The sequence below is a fragment of the Sciurus carolinensis genome, chromosome 5 (assembly GCF_902686445.1).
Source record: "Sciurus carolinensis chromosome 5, mSciCar1.2, whole genome shotgun sequence".
Classification (NCBI taxonomy): domain Eukaryota; kingdom Metazoa; phylum Chordata; class Mammalia; order Rodentia; family Sciuridae; genus Sciurus; species Sciurus carolinensis.
The window spans coordinates 140104987-140124496 of record NC_062217.1 but is presented as its reverse complement, the minus strand read 5'-3'; the positions used below and the strand labels follow the sequence as shown (position 1 = coordinate 140124496).

Sequence of the window (19510 nt, the reverse complement as noted above, 5' to 3'; positions counted from 1 at the left end):
TATGAAAGGGAACAGAAATTAAATTGGAAAAAATAGATAAAGCCTAAGTTATAGAGAACCTTGATTGGCTACCTCTATCTTTTTGTTTGTGGTATTTACTAAGACTTCATTCTCTACTACCTCCTAACACACAACAATAATTTTATCTTGACCCAGTTAAATCTGCTTTTGTGTGTCCACCTTACAATGCATGGGTAAGCCATATCATCATGTGTATCATGTGAAATCTGCAGCATTTTGTACCTTCTTTCTTTATTTGTTTGTTCTGAATTCTTAGTCTGAATTCACTGTTTGGGCACCCTCCATCATAGGAATTTCTCCTCTAAAATGAGGGAAATTCCTCCAATTCATAATGAATCCTATTTTTTGCTCTTAGTCTCTGAATTTACAAATGGGTCCAGACTTTCTTAGAGTTTGAGTCTTCGGAAACTATATTTCTTTTCCAGGGAGGTCAAAAAGATGTTGCAGTTCTAGTATACTGAATGGAAGCTGGTAGGCAACATAGCCAATGCTGGCCCTTAAGGGATCATTTAGTGTTTACCAGGGTATATTCTGAAGGACATTTGTTTCATCAAAGACGAGTATCTCAAAAGGATCATGGATGAAAGGTCTACTTATAACAATATTTATTGTCACTTATTGAGCAGTTGGTGGATTTTATATTCATTTGGGAAATAATATTAAGGTTCTGAGAAGTCTTACTGTATATAAATTCATGTAATATTGTTTAATTCAGCATTCTGTGTACCTGCTTTGGGGATGATATTTGTACAGATTTCTTTAGAATTAGTTATGCCATGAAGTTCATTCAAAAAATACACTTCTTTCCAGGAAAAATTTAGGTAACCTGAACTTTTATGTGTACATTCCTTTCAAGAGTTTGGTAATCAACATGCCAATAACAATATCCTTGTCCTAGTACCATGGAGCTGAAAATACACATTTATGTAGACATGGGACAAAATTGTCTGGCTGGAGTTCAAGATTGCCTGAGGTCATGAACCTGGAAGTTAAAATAGCTGACTATAGTGTTAGTATTCACTGCTAAATTATTTTTCTGGAGCTTTTAAAACTGCTGGTTTTGTTAGTAGATCTAAAAAGAATATGTTGGCCATTTATTTTCTGGTTTTGGCCAGTGCTGGGTATTGAACCCAGGGCCTGGGCATGCTAGTCAGGAACTGTACCACTGAGCTATGCCCTCGAGCAACTGTTAATGTGGTGAAGGTAGAATAAGTTTGGAAAGAAAAGAGTAGTTACTTACTAATAAAATTGCATTTTGAGACCATGGGGACACTGTGACTGGCAGCCAGTAGCCTGCAGGATGGGAACCTTGCAGGTAAATAGCATGATTATAATGGAAAGAGGTTGTATGGGCTTTGGGTCTGATAAAGCTGGTTTTCAGTCCCCATAGAACTTCCCTCTTCCACTCCTTAGATCCCTTATCTCTCAAGTGTGGATAATTTTTGCAGTGAAGAGTTGGGTTGAGGTTCAAGTATAACTGTATAAAAATGCCTCACACAATGGTGCCCATACAAGTACTCAAAAGTGCTAGTGATTTCTTCTTCGTTTTAGGATCATACCTAGGCTTTATAACTGATGCAAAAGCTAATGATGCTAAGTAATTCCGATATGTGATGGCATCAGAAATTTTCACTGATTAAGTCTAAACCCTAGGGTACCCACTGATGACCAAACACATTGTATTCCCATGCTTCTGGAAGGTATCTGTCAGTGGAATGAGTAGAATAATATGGGAGCTATAGAAGGGCAGCTGCTGGACATCTTCCTGTGGTACCACTATGCCTCAGGTAAATCTGTGTTCATTCACCAAACCTGTGAACAGCTTCTACTAGGGGTTGGGCACTGTACTGGGCAACTGGGACCCATGCAAGTATGTGGTCTCAGCCTTAGGGGACTCTTAAGAGGAGCCATGGGTACTCTGACTGAAGTATCATAGTGAGTAGTTGTGGTGGGGGCGTGGTCAATGGAGAGAGTGTCAGAATTTTCTGAGACAGGAGGAGGCTTTACAGAGAAAACATTGACTTGAGTCTTCTGGAATAGCATTTAATTGATAATAGTTTTGTTAAATCAAGCACAGTGCAAGGATATACATAATGTTTTGGTGGGAATAACTGGAGATTGAACCCAAGGCTTCTTTACCACTGAGCTATATATCCCCCACCCTTTTAATTTTTAATTTTATTTTGAGATAGTCTGCTAAGTTGCTGAGGCTGGCCTTCAACTTGGGATCCTCCTGCATTAACCTCCCAAGCTGCTAGGATTATAGGCATGTGCCAAAGCACCTGCATACATGTTCTATTTCTGTACTAAGTGCCCTTATGAAACAGTACAGAGAGTGCTATGCTTGAATTGTTCATCAGCAGCTGAAGGTCCCAGAGGGTCTGTATATCCTTCCATCAGGTAGGCTCTGCAGCTTGATGCAGGTAGCAGGGGTTTTATTTTTGTACCTGGACTATTTCCTTAACCTTGTAATGGACCTGGAGTATCCTGGGAGAACATGAGACAATTTCGCAGTTACTTTTGGCTGCCTGGTTCTTTTGATGATGTTCTCCTACTGGTATCTGAGGAATAGTCTGAGTGTGGGAGTTAACAGCTTTTTGCCTTGAGGTCAAGAACTGCCTAGGACACAGAATGCTTATCAAGACCAAAAACTGATCAGCTATCAGGTTCCTTTCTCTGTACTTCCCCTAGAAGATACTGGGAGGGCACCTCCTTTTTCTCTCTTTTGGTTAGAGAACAGAACTTGAGAATGATAGATGGCATCAGAACTCCGAGAAATTGGCTAATCTGTTTATTTGGGGGGTTATGAAGTAAAAAGCAAGTTGAAAGTAGATACCAAATATGATTATGCTTTGAAGAATCCAAACCACAAATTTGCTGCTGTGGCTCTTAGTTTTGATGGTTAATAATAAAACAACTCCTTATACCATGGAAGAGGTAAGATGAGTTGTAAACCATCAAACTAGTTTATTTCTGATACTGCTGGGGCACTGTAGTCATTCTGTGAGTTCTGTGATGCTTAAAATAGAATTGCTGACAGCAGGGGTGGGTTCATTACCACCACAACTAAATGGTACAGCTGTATATCAGTGCATATGAGTTTAGCTGACTCATCCTGGCTATCAGGATGAGTAGGGATGTTCCTGCTTGTTGGAGAGAGCAATCCTCAGTCCTGATGGTTCTGGCAGTATTGTTTTTCCGCTTCATGCAGAATGAAACGATTGTAGAATTAGGGAGAGAAAATTGGAGACTTTTTCCTAAAGACCCTGAGTAGGAGTTTGAAGGGTATTAAAAAGGGGAAAAGGGAAATAAATAAATAAAAGGGGAGGAGGGATAAGTTGCTGGTGGTCTCTGAACTGAGTCATGTACTTTATGGGAAAGAGCTAATGGATAAATGGCAGGAGAGGGAGTCTTGGCTCAGGTAGTTCTCTGACCTGACCACCAAACTGAACTGTTGACTTTGAATGGTTTGGTTGCTTTTTAGACCTGCCTTGAGAGGAACAGATGAAAATGAAGCCACTACGCAGTAGGAGGTTCATGCAATGCATGTTTGTAACCTAAGGAGGTGACTGGACAGGGATGAAATACAGGGTGAGATGTTCAAATAAGCTCAAGACATTATTTATTGGCGAATGAATATCTGAATACTAATCTGATCTAAACTGAGAGAATTCTAGTGCTGGCCATATAGCCCATCACTTAGAGTGCCTGACTCCCATGCTGGAGGCCCGGGTTCGAGTCCCCAGCACTGTGGGATCGTGGAAATAAACTGAGAGAATTCTAGAGCCACAGGGAGGGTAGTCATGTTCAGAAACTTGAAATCCTGAGGTTTGATTAAAAAGTGCTCTTAAAAGTGGTCATGGTGGTACACACCTGTAATCCCAGCTACTTCAGAGGATTGAAAGTTCCTGGTCAGCCTGGGCAAGTTAGCAAGAGCCTCTCTAAAAATAGAATAAAAGGACTTAGGGCGGGGTGTAGCTAAGTGATAGAGTACTTGCTTTTCATAAGCTATCATGAACAGGGCCTGAGTTCAATCCCCAGCACTACAAAAACAAAACAAAACTGTTATTAAACCTTGTTTTCTTTTATAATTAAAGATACAAATTGCCTTTTTTTTTTTTTTTTTTTTTTTTTGGTACTAGAGATTGAATCCAGGGGCACTTTACCTCTGAGCTACAATCCCAGTTCTTTTTATTTTTTTTATTTTAAGACAGGGTCTCACTAAGTTGCTGAGGGTCTCTCTCAGTTGCTGAGGCTGACCTCAAACTTGATGTCTTCCTGCTGCAACCTCCTGAGTCACTGGAATTATAGGAGTTCACCAATACACCCAGCAAAAATATATTTTTATATTTTAACTTGGAGGCCTTTGTAAATTTTCATTGAAATCTTTTTAAGCAAATAATGTTTTGTATATCTTTCTGTTTAAAGAAGTGACCCACATTGCATTTCTTAATATTTTTTCCTAGCACCTGGCCTAATCTTATTCCTATTAATGACCTTTAGTTTAAGTATGATGAAACTTTAGTTTTCGTATAGATCCATAATTAAATATTTTAGTCTTTATTGATGACAAATAGTGAAACTGATTGAAAACATTTTAATGCAGTTCAGTCAGAAAACTTTAATTCTTTGAACAACTAAAATTTAAACTTACTAATATTAAATTTACTCTTAATGGTTTAATGTTAGTTTCTATAAAAGAACCCCTGCAGAACAGTAGCAGGAAATAAGCAAGGAAAAGATCTAGGCTGGAATGAAACTTCTGCAACATTTTGTTAAGTTAGTCATTACCTTAATGTGTCATATTTTGATATGCCCTAAGGATAGGATAGAATAGGACAGAATATTATACAAAGTATGGACATTAGTAGGTGTTATGGAAAAAAAGAAAGGTTCCATGGAAATAATTTTGGAAATGTAGGGTTAAACAACAGTGAACAAATTTCTTGCCTGTAGAATTCCTGAGTCTTTAAATATGTCATGGATGCAGTGAAACTCCCAAGGAGAAAATATTCTGTAGCTTTTCCCAAATATTACTTGTCTGGCATACCAACCCTAAGGACCTGTGTTCCATAGAACGCACTTGGGGAAACTTTGAAAAGGAAATTAGTGTTTCCAGTAACAACTGTTGATTTTATTCATGTTACATTCTTTTACATTTTTTGAAGGCTGATGTTAAAGTCTGTGTGTGATATAAATTTACATATTTGTACCACAAACTTTGTGTTTGATTTTGCCTTTATTCCTAAAAAGAGTTTACCTTTGGAGATAAGCACTTATACAGAACAGATTTCTGATTAAAAGATAAAAATTGAGAAGATACAGAATTCAGTCAAAAGGAGGTGTCATGGTTCTCAGGAGAGCTTCCTTAGGAATACATACTTAAAAAGAAACTAAAAAAAACTGGTTTTTTATTTCTCTTATGATGCTTGTGGAAGAGAACATTCCATTGTAAGCTGCGAGGTAACCTAAACCTTTCAAGCAAAGATCATAGCCCAGGACCCACAGGGTAGATTTGGCACTTTGCTTCACTGGTACAGTAATTTTAACATTTGAATTAATTCCCAACATTTTAGAATCTTGACATTTCACATAAAAATCTGATTTTCTAGCCACTCTTAAGAAAAAGGTCAACATGCTCACAAAGGGTAACTGCTTGCTGGAGCTGAGAAGTGCCTTCTTCCTCCATGGTATCACTGTCTACCTGCTAACAGCTGTCCTGGTGTCATGGTGTATTTATGCTACCTGTCCAGTCCTACAGGCATTTGAGCTTGTAAGGACATGGCATGACCAAAGAGTTTGTGCCTCCCAAACGATACAGCATCACCTCTTCCTAGAGTCATCTAAACAAATGTGGTTGGGTTGCTCAAGAAGTATTGTTGGGATTGTGTTAGCTTCATTTAGGGAACTTTTCACTATTTCTGCATATATCACTATACTTGTCCTCAAGATGCTGAGGCTTTTACTGTCTAGAGTAAACATACTGGTGAGTCATTTCACACACATACATACAGAGCTATCCCCATATATGTAAAAGTTGTGCAACTGGGGAAAATTCATATTGAATTAGGACAAAGTTCTAATTTCATTCATTCTCAAAAATGATTATTGAAGATAAAAGTTAACTGAAAAGCAGCTTTTTTATTTATACTTATCCCTTTTCACAGAATATTTGTGTTAGCTTATGAAGTATGATATTATAATACGGAAATAGACATAAAAATCAGCACCATGCTAGGAATGTCAGTGGTAGAGCTCTTGTCTAGCCTGTGTGAGTCCTTGGGTTCAATCCCTAGTACCAGCAAAAATAAAAAATAAAAATCAGGATCAGAAAGTATATCCACAGAGTAAGCCCAGATGAGACATTTGTATGTGGCCCTGAGGTCTGAGACTAAACCTAAGAAGATGGAAAAATATGCCTTATGAAAGTTTCTATTTCAGAGAGAAACCAGTATGAGTGGAACTTCTTAATTTTTTCCTGCAGTACCACAGTGCTTAGTGCACTTTTGCTAGTGCATGTATAGAGGGTGCTGATATCGGCCTGTTGACATTTCTCTAGTTCTGTAGAAGTGCCAGCTTTTGAGCAGTAGTTTTCCAGTAGCAGCTGGGAAATACAAGTTTTGTGACTAGGGTTATAAGCACTGTTGTCCTGAGCCCTCTTGCTATTTTTCACCTAATCTGTAATACCAAGAATATGGTAAAGGAAAGGTTGTGTGTGATGTGATGAAGTGAGGGCAGAGGGAGTAGTTGGGGAGAAAAAGGCAACAATGGAGCTCTCATGCAGAAAGTGTGAGATCATCTTCAGGATTGCTTTGAACAGCAGTAACCTACAGCTGTTAGAGAAGAGTATGGTTTCTATATTTTTGATTGAATGAAACCAGATCACTATGAATATCACACAGCAGTTGTTTTCATTTTTAAACAGTGCTCTATGACCTGCTGAGTACAGTAGTGTGTTTCTTACAGTCCCCACCTACTTGGGAGGCTGGGGCAGGAGGATCACTTGAGTCCACAAGTTAAAGATTAGCCTGGGCAACATATCAAGACCTTGTCTCAAAAAAACGAACAAATAAACAAACAAAAAAATAAAAAACAGTGATCCATGAACAATCTCAATTAGCATAAGGTAATTGGAATCACCTAACTGGGTCCCCAAGTTGCTTAACTGCTTTAAGAATAAGACTAGAAGAGAGGATTCTTTGTAGAAAAAGGTAACATTCTTTTTCTTTAATTGGTGATATTGGAATTGTTGTTTTTGTAGTATCAGGAAATTATCATGTTTTTAATTAAAACAGTAATGGGTCATTATGAAGACATTTAAAAGTGGTGCTTTATAATGCTGGTGAATCTGCATTTGTAGTAAACATCAAGGGAATGATGATTTACAAGGAAAGAGCTGGATTTTTTTTCTTTCATGCATTAAAGGGTAGAACAAATGTTTGAATGTTAACAAAATTGCAGACAGTTCCAGGTTTATCAGTCTAACGAAGAAATGAAGGTTTTGTAGCTTCTGACTGGTGAGGGCAAAAATATCATTAGAGGCAAAGTATTGGGTGGAGGTGAATTGACTAGCAATCTTAAGGAATGTATAGACTATTTCTAAAGAGAAATGCCAGTTTGGCATTTTGAAAGTGTAATTGGCAAGCTGAGCACAGTGGTACATACCTGTCCCCCCCAGGTAGGTTGGTTCACAAATTCAGGGCCAACCTAGGCAACTTAGTGAGACCCTGTCTCAAAATAAAAATAGCTGGGAGTGTATCTCAGTGGTAGAACTCTTGCCTTGGATATGCAAGGCTCTGGGTTCAATCCCCAGCACAAAAAAAGACAGAAATGTGTAAATCTTATTTAAGCATAGTCAAATAAATCAATCAAAATTAGATGTTGCTCTACATGCTTCACATTTGATATCTCTGAATTCTTTGCCAACCTGATGAGTGGTAATCTATGTTAAATCATGTTGCTTAAAGATAAGTACATTAAATTTGGGGAGTTGATAAGAATCAAAAAGCCAGACATATAGATAATACTTAGAAAATATTCCTAATGCTCCTATTCCCTTCTTTTAAATGGGCTCTTAAAAAGCTAAATGGTGTACTGTGACAGGTTGTAAACAGACTATGATATGTTAAAATGAATCTGGTTCAAAACCCAAAACCTGCCAAAAGGCTGCCTTTAAAAACAAAAAAATCATCGGTGGTTTCTGAAGGTTTCTGGTATGTGTCTGGAATGTTGAATAGCTTCCCCAAGAGTTCTACTTAAAGTCACTTCTTGACTTTACCTTAACTTCTTGATTACCTTATCTAATTAACTGGATTTTGTTTGGGTCGTGTATGTTGTAAAATAAACAGATCTATGGGTTTGTCTTTAGTCATCTTATTCTCATTTGGGGTTGATGGAAATGAAGTAAGGACCAAGTAAACGACTTTTTTTCAGGTGCAAATTCGACCATGGAACCTAAGTGACAGTGACTTTGTAATGGATGGTTCTCAGCCTTTGGACCCCAGAAAAACTATCTTTGTTGGGGGAGTTCCACGACCCCTTCGAGCTGGTGAGTGGAAATAGTAACACCACAACAACAAAACCAACAACAAAATCCCCAATGTATTTCATCATAACAATGTTCTAGGTTTCCAGTCAGCTCTACACAATCTCCAAGAGAAGGCTGCTGTGTTGATTTTCACTGAGCTGACTTTTTCACAATTATTTTCTCCCCAAATTCTTTATTTTCTTATGGTGTAAGAGTGAATTTCATTAAACCATTATGTTGAAAAGATGAACTCTATTTAGTGCTTTCCTATTTAACTACATTTAAAATATATATACGTATATACACATATATGTATATAATTGGCAGTGTGAATTCTTATGCTATGTATGACAGAAAAAGAAGTTACCACATCAGAAATCTGTCCAGTGAGGCTGTGTGCCCTCTCAGTGATGAGCCAGACCACTGCTGAAAAATAGTGTTCCTGGGAATCAAACTGAGCTCTTCCCAAGTGAGATAGGTTCCTATATTTTTCTCGTGGATGTTAAGAAATGAATTATGGACTTGGACATTTTTGTTTTGACTTTATAAAAGCCTCCCTATTTTTTAAAAGTTTGTTTCCCAATTGTGCTGCTGAGATTGAGCAGAATCATAATTACCTAGAGTTTGAAGTGATACTGAGCTGATGACTTTAATATTTAAATCCAAAGACAAATCTAAGTAGCTATCATCCTCCTCCTGCTGACCAGTATTATTGCCAGTGGGATATAATAAATTTATTTCTAAGAACTAAGTTTTTAGAGCACTTAGAATAAATGAATTTTTTAAAAAGCCAAAAATATAAGGCTATCATTGCCTCTGCAGTTGCAAAAACACATTATGTGTTATTTGTAAGTAAATAGACTTAGTTCTACCTAAAAAATAAAACAAAAAGCAAATCATTAAAATTAAGTTGTAAAAACAGAAATATAAAAGATAACCTATAGCCATTTGGTTCTGTGACTTTTATGAATTACTAATTCTGAAAGATTCTGAACATTTCCAACATTATTTTTCAAATTCCAACTCCAGTTCACACCTGAAAGATAACTTTAGAATTATATAAAGATATATTTATAATTCCATTTTGAAGGACTTTAAAAATACTAATTATGACTATAGAGTTTATAATTTTACACTATTTCAGAAAGTCAAATAATTGTTGAGTCTTACTTTCATTCTAATGGAAAACTGTGCCAAAAGAAAGAAAGCAAAGCAGCAAAGATGGCCCATCTTTTCTTTCTATAACAGAACAACATCTAGGAAGGACCAGCTCACATGGGAACTGCAACCCTTAGTTTCTTTTTTTTTTATTTTTTATTTTGTTTTAGTTGTAGATAGACACAATACTTTGATTTTTTGTTTATTTGTTTTTTATGTGGTGCTGAGGATTGAACCCAGTGCCTCACATGTGCCAGGCAGATGCTGTACCACTGAGCCCTTAGTTTCTAACCTGCAACCCTTAGTTTCTAACTTAAACATGCTTTTTTAAAAAAGAAAAAAATATAAATGGTGGTGTTGTGGAATATTTACAACTTTTTCTAATGGATATTATATTTAGAAATGATAAACAACTGAATTTAACTCTGACATCTATGTTTAAGTCACAGAAACTCCAATTTATAAACTAAATTCCCTTTTGTATTGCTCATCCTTTATTTTTACTGTTTGAATGATTTTGAAGGGTAGGTAAGGGCCTCTGTATCATTTTTCCTCCATAAATCCTATCAAGATTCATTTTTCACATTTGTTCTATTATCTCACTGACACCACAAGTAGGGAACCCCAAGATACAAAATTGTATTCTTTAATACTCAGTGTCTGCAAGATGCTGCAAGTTCTAGGATTAGACAAGAATTAAAAAATATTTAGTTACCTAGTCAGATAGGGGATTTGTGGTTTTTGCCTAGAGTAAAGTATACCTTAAAAGTCTAAATCTTGAGGTTCTCTTTTTTCTTAAGCTAAGATTTTCTTGTCATAAAATTAATTTGTTTTTGTAGTTATTTGGGTATAATCTAAAATCACTTAATCTAGTGAAATGTTCCCCCCTTGCAAACACATCCTATAAATTTAGTGAGTTTCTGGTGGCTAGATCATCTATTTTAGTGTCTTAAATTTTACTTTCTCTCCCAGAATTTCCAGATTAGAGGCTATGTGATCTAAACAAAAGAGTTAATATCTGCAGCTTTTATTCTTGTGCACAGAATTATGTTTCTTTGGAACACACTGAGTTTTGTGGACTCTTAGAATATAAAACCATTTTTAAAGAAATTCATTTTGACTTTGCTATACAATCTTAAATCGAGTACTGTGTAGTTCACTTGAACAATAAACATTTATTAAACATCCTCTGACACCACACCGGTCAAATTGCCTGTCATTACTGTACTGAATGAGCATCCCACAATCAGGTTAAATAGGTTTTCATACTCACCAAGTCAAAATATTTCAGAACAGAATAAACAAGACATGCATTGATAGAATGCTAATTTAGAATTAATGGGAGGCTGATTTATATTCTTTGACATGATGATTCTCAAATTTGGTTTGAAGTACTTCAGTACACTTTTTATTATTTCCAAGAGGTATTGTAGTAATAGAATTCTGAAGTCTTAAAACTATTTTAGGCACTAAATAAACCCAACAGATGAGATTTTAGATGGTCTGATGAATTTTCACTTCATCCTGGTCCCAAAATTGTCCTTTACTAAGTCAGAGTGACTAAAATGTTACCACTCAAGAGTTACTCCTTTGGATTACGTGAAGTTTTTTTTGGTTTTGTTTTGTTTTTTGCTTTGTTTTGTTTTGTTTTTAATCTTTGAAATTTCTCCACTATAAGTCCAGGGACCTTTATCACTAATAGTTATTCTAAATACAACCTTTATGCCTCTAAACAGAAACATATAAACAGAAATACAAGAACAAGGCAACCTCTTTTAGGCACTATCATCCTGACACAGTTTAGGTTGTGTCTTCTGGTCCTTTCACAAGCCCTCCTTTTTAAAATTAAGTGGAGAGGGAAGCACAGGCCTAGAAAAATTAACCAGAAAATGGGAAATTATCAATGGAAAATCTAGATCTAGATGAATTTCCTTATCACCTATGAGTTTCTCTAGGTCAAATAATACATGTTCTTATCATCTCACCCATCAGTGACTATAGCAAGTCAAGGATGGTTTGCCTGAAGGTTGGTGTTTCTTAGATCTTGATTTCTCTGTATGTATGCCCCACATATCCTCATCTCCCTGCTAGGAAACACTGTACATAGGTCCACCATGCCACCCTGTGGTTAAAGTTTGCAAGTTCTTTGGAGAGTTGGTACAGGAAAATGGTAGCTACCTGCTACCACCTGGAAGTAGTGCACATTGCCACTCCATTCAAGTAATATGACTAGTGTGTCTTCCTGAATGTCCATGAGAAATAGCCCTGTTGCATATTCTCATGGCATTAGGATCTCTTTAAAGGCACACCTCAACTGGGGTGTTATGAGAATACCACCAGGAAAAAGGAGAGAATCAAATAGCTGGTCCCCACTCACTCCCCCAGTTTATTAACATGAGTGTTTCTCTGATCCCAGTTTCTTGGCTTAAGCATCTGATTTGAGGACCACCTTAGTGACCAAGCTTTATTATCCATCCACTCCAGACCTTGAGCAGGCTTAAAAAGCCCTTTTTCTTTCTAATCAGAAGCATATGAGCTGTGCTTTCACTTCATGACTTCCTTCAACATTTTTTTTGGACCAGGCCCTAAAGAACAAATCAATCTTGAAAGATGGCTTATCTGAACACCTGGAACCTACCATTTGCTTGGTCATCCTTGGGTCTCTTGTCTTTCCTGACATTGTTCTGATAATTGTTTTCTTTCTTTTTCTGCCTACTATTTTTTGATGGATTCTGAAATTTCCTTCTCTACCTTCCCCTCCCTTACTCTATTATAAGGATGGCTTTTCTTTGGGATGGTTTGTTTGTTTGTTTGGGGTTTGTTTGTTTGTTTTGTGGAGCTGGGAATGGAATCCAGGGTCTCATGCATACTACACAATCTCTATACCCCGCTCTGGGAGGTAAAATCTTCTGAGATAGATATTCAGTGATATATGTTATATATGTGGAGAACATGTAGCCTGAATTTTTCTAAGATCATTGATTTCAGACATTCTGTACAAACATTATGGTAATTCACATGAATTGGGAAGTATCCCAATTTGTGATTTAGCAAAGAGGAGTATTGCAACCATACTTTTGTTTGTTTGTTTGTTTGTTCTGTGAAGTAGTAGCAAGCTGAAATCATCCTATATCAAGTTTCTCAATAGCAGAAACTTTTTTGCCTAGTTCAAATTTTGGTATGAAATGTCCCAAATAAACTCCAGATTTAACATACTGGTTCAATTAGCTGCATTTGCCTATAGGGCTAAGAACTTTTCTAATGTTAGTATGTGTTTTTGCTCTTCCCTTACCCACATTTGCTGTCAGACTTTGCTGTATCAGTGACAGATTGAGAAATATTAGCATAAAGCCAAAGTAAGACTGGGATGAATTGCTGTGTGTAGTGTAGAAACCAGGCCAGCTTGATATTAAGCAAAGATTTATGAATAGAGGGGAAAACAGCCTCTGAACAAAACTAAACATTTGAGTATCAGTCTACTAGGCAGTGTGCTCAGAGCTCTGCTTTATATTTAATCTTCTTGATAACCGTATGAGATTTGTAAGTGGTGGACTTTGCATTTTAGAGATGAGGAAGCAGAGTTCAGATGGAGTGATTGGTCTAAGACCACAATAAGTGAAAATGATGAGAGTCATTCTTAGATCTCCACACTTCAAGTTAGGGGCTCTTTGTACAAAAGGAAGATGCTTCATCAAGCTAAGATGTGGGATGTTGTTTCAGTAACAGTCACCTTGATATCAATTACATCCAATATAGTTAAACACTCTTTCTTTGACTTGGTTGTTCATACCATCTGTTTAAAACGATTAACTTACCAACATCTGATGTAGAATGGAAGCATATATGCACATTTTTTTTTTATGAATGTGAACTGCCTTGTGAACCAACCCAGGAACTGTGGGAAATTTAGAAAGTTCCACTGGTCAAATTCAATCTTCCTTTGTTTCAAAAGTAGGTACCCTGTGCCTCTTTCCCATGTGTGTTGTCCTTATTTCCAAAATGAAGAAATGTGACTTTTAGATTCAGTTTAGAATGTGTTGATATTTCCCTGGGGAATCCTTGATCCTCTGCCACTCCATTTGGCTCTCAGTGTCTCAGACTTAGACATTGCCTTAGGACTGGGTTTGAAATATAATTAAATGATAAGAACATGACCCTGGGGTAGAGCAGAGTGGAGGAATTATGATTTCCTCTTTGGTGAATGAGATCCTTTTCCATATTTCTGAAGGGTCAGGAGCAAGTTCAAGAAACTATAATTAGAGTTCAGATGCAACTTCAGAGGCAGAGTCACCACAACCCAGAAGATCTTGTGGGGATATGGTATGCTCTACACAGCTGCAGTATTCTTGTTTCCCTCTTCAGTTTGTGGCACAAGGAAGCACATCACAAGAGCTACTGCGTGGATTAGACCCATACTGCGTGTCTCCATGATGAAAGTTGGTCATGAGATAACTTGAGTTGACTTAACGAGTACAGAGCATTTTGTCCAAAGTAAAGTATGTCCTTGGATGTGACTGCCACACCTGTTAATTTCCCACCCCTGTGGTGATCAGGCAGACCCTGATAACACTGACTAGATGGGAAGGAAAAAATAAAAAGTGGTTCAGAGAGTCCTAACTTCCACATGGACCCTGCTTGTTGTCACCTCTTTGTGAACTCCAGAACTCTTCATCTGCATGCCCAGTATGATCTGATACTTTCATCTTCCTGGGGTTAAATGTTAAGGACATGCTCCTGGGTGCTACTCTTTCTTTTCCTTCTACAGAAGGTAGTTTAGAATGAAGGAGGATTCCCTGTCATAGACTTAGTGGCTTTACTCTATTCCCATTATCACACGTTTGGACTGGGAATGTAGCTTGGTGGTAAAGTGCTTGCCTAACATGTCCAAGACCCTGGGTTCAATTCCCAGTATTAAAAGGAAGAAGAAGAAGACACATCCTTTATCCAGAACTCAGAGTTCATGAGCAGGGTTGAGCTCACAGATAGAGATGAACCTGTGAAGATTTTAGTTGACTCTTGCTAGACCTTTAGAACTTTTTCCTTCCTTTTTTCACACTACTCTCCAACTAGTCTCCTCATCTCTCTTGTCTTCCCATCAGAGGAAGGAGACTTTCCTATATTAACTAATGGTACTTACTCTAAAGAAGGCTTTAAAACCTAGCTTCTAAAAATAGCTGTACATTCTGACATTTGTTGGTAAAATTTGTACCTTCTATTAAAAAGAAGAAAAGTCAGATTGAACATTTGTAGGTTTACTCTGTGTTTTCATTAGTTACATACAGTAGTGGATGGATTAAATTAGCTCTTTTTAAAATGCTGTTTTTATAGCATTAGAAATATTGAAAAAAAGGTGTCACTAATTGAAAAATTGCTTTCTCAGTAATGACATTCCTCTGGTGTTTGAACCTCGAATGAAGTCTGCCTGCAGGAAGTGCTGACTTACTAGTCAAATAAAAGACCAAATACAAACAGCAGTTGTTTGTTATTTACTTTTCTTCAAGAGTGATCAGAATATTAGACTTTCTATAATTAAAATACAGATTAAGGTAGAGAAATGGGAAATTTGCATCATCTCTTCCATAAAACTCTTCTTTAGTCACTAGTATGTCAACAAATTATCTTCACTCAAGTGAGACATTGTAGGCTCAAATGTCTGCAGACTTTGCTGGCCAAGAAAATGACTATATATAAACTCATAAATGGAAATGATTTATTTATAATCAGTTTTCATAAAAGCATACATGCATGAGCATTTCTGCTTCCTGTCAAAAGTACTTATCTGCCAGCAATATCAGTCATGATGTAATCTTTGGCACATGAAGATGATTTTCTAGCAGATAGATTCACAGATAATGGAATATTTGTGGAAGATGCCTTCTCTGGCATCAGAGGATCCCAAAGATTCTTTTGGAAACCACTATGGTGTAGAAGAACCTGTGGCTACAGGAGCTCTCCTCCTTAACTGGAGGTTCAAGCTTACAACAGGTGTGCATTCTTTATTGATCACATGCCTTCTTGAGTCCTTCATATTGTGGAAGACACATGCCATTTGGTCCCTTGCTGGTATTCTTTTCTTGGATACTCATGAAACATGGGAGAGTGTCCCTTCCTTATTCCATTCCATGAAAACCTGGTCTTTGGAAATTTATTTTCAGTGCTCATTTGACCAGTAAGGGAATTCACTAATGACTTCAGTTGAGAATAAACCTACTTGAGTTTCTGGTCTCTGTATGGGGAATAACACTAGCTATATGGGGAGAAACTTAAGCCATCAGAGGTTGTTGGATGAAGTATGGATAACCATTGAACTTTGATATTGAGGGTTTGGGTACAATTCTTGTTGCATCATCCAAATGAATGTGATTCCAGGATCCTGCCCAGACTTCAGTGGAGTCCAGTTGGCTCTAATCCACAATGCTCCCTTGACTGATATGACTCAGTAATTCTGACCATAATAGGATATTGGGATGACTTTGCTGCTCTACCTTTAGTAGCACTTCCTCTTAGGCTTAGTTATGCAGCTTATTTTCTCTCTTGAAAGTTACCTGTTGGTTATAGGTTATTCTGCCTATTAAAAATAGGCACTTAGAAAGTAGTCACAATATTAAGCAGTCTAATATGGAAAGAAATTTCGAAAAAGTAAAAATGACAACTTTTCTAATATGATGGCACAGTTTTTCTTACTGCCTCAACAGCTTTGAATTAGAGGAACCAGTAATATGTGGCTCTCCTTTTATTTGTAGAAAATCTTGATGGGAGGGCAGTTCTTACACAGTTCTGCCCTATAGCCCTTGTATCTGATGCAGACCTCCTCCCCGCCCCACAACCCACCAGATTGTGGTGTTTTTCTTCTCTCCAGATTCTAATTTTTGTGGAGCTCTCCTGTGTGGGGCTTTGCACAGGCTCTCTGGCCCAGGTCATCCTGTCTTCCCTGACTTCTGCTTTCCAAAACACCCATATGGAGGTATTGGAGAGAAAATGGGTAGGGCTGAGTCTTTTGGATTCCCAGGGTAGGGCTGAGTCTTTTGGATTAATACTATGACCTGAAAGGAATGGTCATACGTGGAGGAGGTGCTATCCAGTATCAAGTAAACAATTATCTTCAGGCAATTTAGGATGCAGGTAAGTGTATATGTCTTCCATGATACCTGTATGGGTTGGGGATAATTTTTGAATATCATACCTTTGGAATGGTCCATTTTCTGAATGCCTTCTCTAAAAGTGTTTTGTACATATACCAATACAAAGGCAAGAAATGTGACAATGGAGAGCAGATCAGACCTTTGGACCTATAGCGAGGTACAGGATTGGTGTGTTTTACTCCTCGTGTAGCAATTCAGAGCTTCCTAAAGCTAAGTGCTCAATAAATGTTCATTGCTTCTATTGTCATTATTAGTATTATTATTTAGACTTCCATGTGAAATGTTAGTATGGGTATTTCTCAGTTGGAATAAAACATACTCTAAATAAAAATGGAGACTTACTTTTAAATCTTTAAATTTAATGTCTCTAGTTAAAATGAGGAGTTGATTCTTTCTGTATCTTATTCCTAGTATAGCAGTGTGACAGTAGTAATTGCTTTCAGCCTTAGACATCAGTAAATATAATTTTTCTTCATAACTTGTTATGGTATCATGAAATTCTTTGCCTACCCAGGGCCTGTTCCAGATATTAAGCTGTTAGAAATTAGAACAGGATTACTGATAGAGCATTCTTTCTATATTGTAGCTTTAAGTTCTGATTATGTAAACTCTTGTGTGTATGTATGTATACTTTTTCATTTTATTTAAAATATTCTGTGAGTAGCTTCCCTACTTAAGTTGTAAGACTGATATGGACATTCTTCATGATGCTTAGCATGGAGTTTTTCTTTTCTTAATTACATTGCATGAGCCTTCTTTTCCTTGTGTGAAAAGTACTTTCCAAATATTTATACACACCCATGTTTATTTTCTGCAGTTGAATTGGCAATGATCATGGACCGTTTGTATGGTGGTGTCTGCTATGCTGGCATTGATACGGACCCAGAGCTGAAGTACCCCAAAGGTGCTGGCCGTGTGGCGTTCTCCAATCAGCAGAGTTATATTGCAGCCATCAGTGCACGCTTTGTGCAGCTTCAACACAATGACATTGACAAACGGGGTAAGGCAACCACTCAGGGTGGAGTTGCTATGGGAAAGAATGAAGATGATTCTATGAGTCCCTGGGAGGAGAAAGCACCTGGTGGTCATAAGTAGCAGCTCTACTTTGCATGGCATTGGTCCATGAGTCCATCTAGGCTGCTGAAAAGAAAACCTCTTGGTGTTTGAGGTGTTAATGGACCTTCTGTTTCACCTATCCCCAGGGTGATGCTACACTTATAAAAATAAGTCACAGAATTAGCACACAAGACCAATGCTATTCAAAGATGATGCTAACAGTGGATTAACAAAGGTTGAGAACTGGTGATCTGTATGATCTTCATAATGTTCTTAAATCAAATAGGCTTGGATTAACATTTATATGTTAAGGAATATGGTAAGATTCTGAACTTTTAATTCTTTTAAATTTTTTTTTAGTTCTAGATGGACACAATATCTCCACTTCATTTATTTACTTTTGGTGGTACTGAGGATCAAACCCAGTGCCTCATACATGCGAGGCAAGCATTCCTACCACTGAGCTATAATCCCAACCCTGAACTTCTATTAAAAAAAAAAAAAAAATTACATTATACATAGTAGCAATCATTGAAACCTAATAGCTATTGTCCCCTTCAATCTCCTCTCCATCTCCCTATAGTTTCACTGCTTATGAAATATACATGTGTGTTATCTGCCATTTTACTCATTGATATTGCATGTCTGGCCTCTAGAGACGTTGAGTGTGCTCTCATGATCTAAAAAGTGGGTGTGGTGGAGTTGGGATGCTCCTCTGGTTTGGTGGACAGGAACAGGGTTTAAATCCCTTAAATCTTACCTCTGCCCCTATTTGGAACTTGGGGGAATGGAAGATGGTAGGAGCTAATCTGGGACCTATCTTACTAAATGTAAAGAGTAAATAGGAGACTAGTACGAGGGCTTGAATTCCTGCCTGTACAATTGTACAGTGGCTGCTGTTGTTTCTTAAGTAGAGGATCTTCTTGAGGTATGCACTGGACTAGAATTAGCAAAGTAGTAAATATGTCCTATTATAAAGTTTCACCTATACTTTCTACAGTCATCTTTGGCTCATTTTGTAATAACTGACAAATGTAGGAAGTGAAAATTTCAGTTGGTGATAGATATTTTCATATTTAGCAAGATTATTTTTTTAAATATATATATATATATATATTTTTTTTTTTTAGTTGTTGATGGACCTTTATTTAATTTATTTATTTATATGTGGTGCCGAGAATCAAACCCAATGCTTCACACATGCTTTATGGCTGAGCCATAACCCCAGCCCCAAGAATTATGGTTTTGTTTAGACATGTATCAATTACAAAGGCTTTGCTTAGAATAAACATTCTATGAACTCCTTAGAGTAAGTGGCAGTAAGTAAAGCCCAGTGGTGCACACCTGTAATTTCAGTGACTTCAGAGGCTGAGGCAGAAGGATCTCAAGTTGAAGGCCAGCCTCAGCAATTTAGACCCTGTCTCAAACTAGAAAACTTTTTTAAAAAATGAAAATAAATGTGTTAGTGGTAGTAATTTGTTTGTTTTTTAACTAAAATGAATCAATTATTTTCAGAATTTTTAAATGCTCTTTGAATTAATGGAGAGGCAGGTAATAATGATTCAGCTCCATTCCTAGTTTTCAAGTGGCCATAGCAACCCAAGCT

At 37.2% G+C, this 19510-nt stretch overlaps 1 protein-coding gene across 1 annotated transcript in view; it reads left to right on the top strand.

Annotated features, from left to right (window-relative positions):
- Cpeb3 (cytoplasmic polyadenylation element binding protein 3) overlaps nucleotides 1-19510 on the top strand; it is a 140098-nt gene that overhangs the window by 98533 nt on the left and 22055 nt on the right. Inside the window, 2 exon segments of the mRNA XM_047552265.1 lie at nucleotides 8455-8569; nucleotides 17666-17848. Of these exon segments, the coding sequence (XP_047408221.1) occupies nucleotides 8455-8569; nucleotides 17666-17848 (298 nt within the window).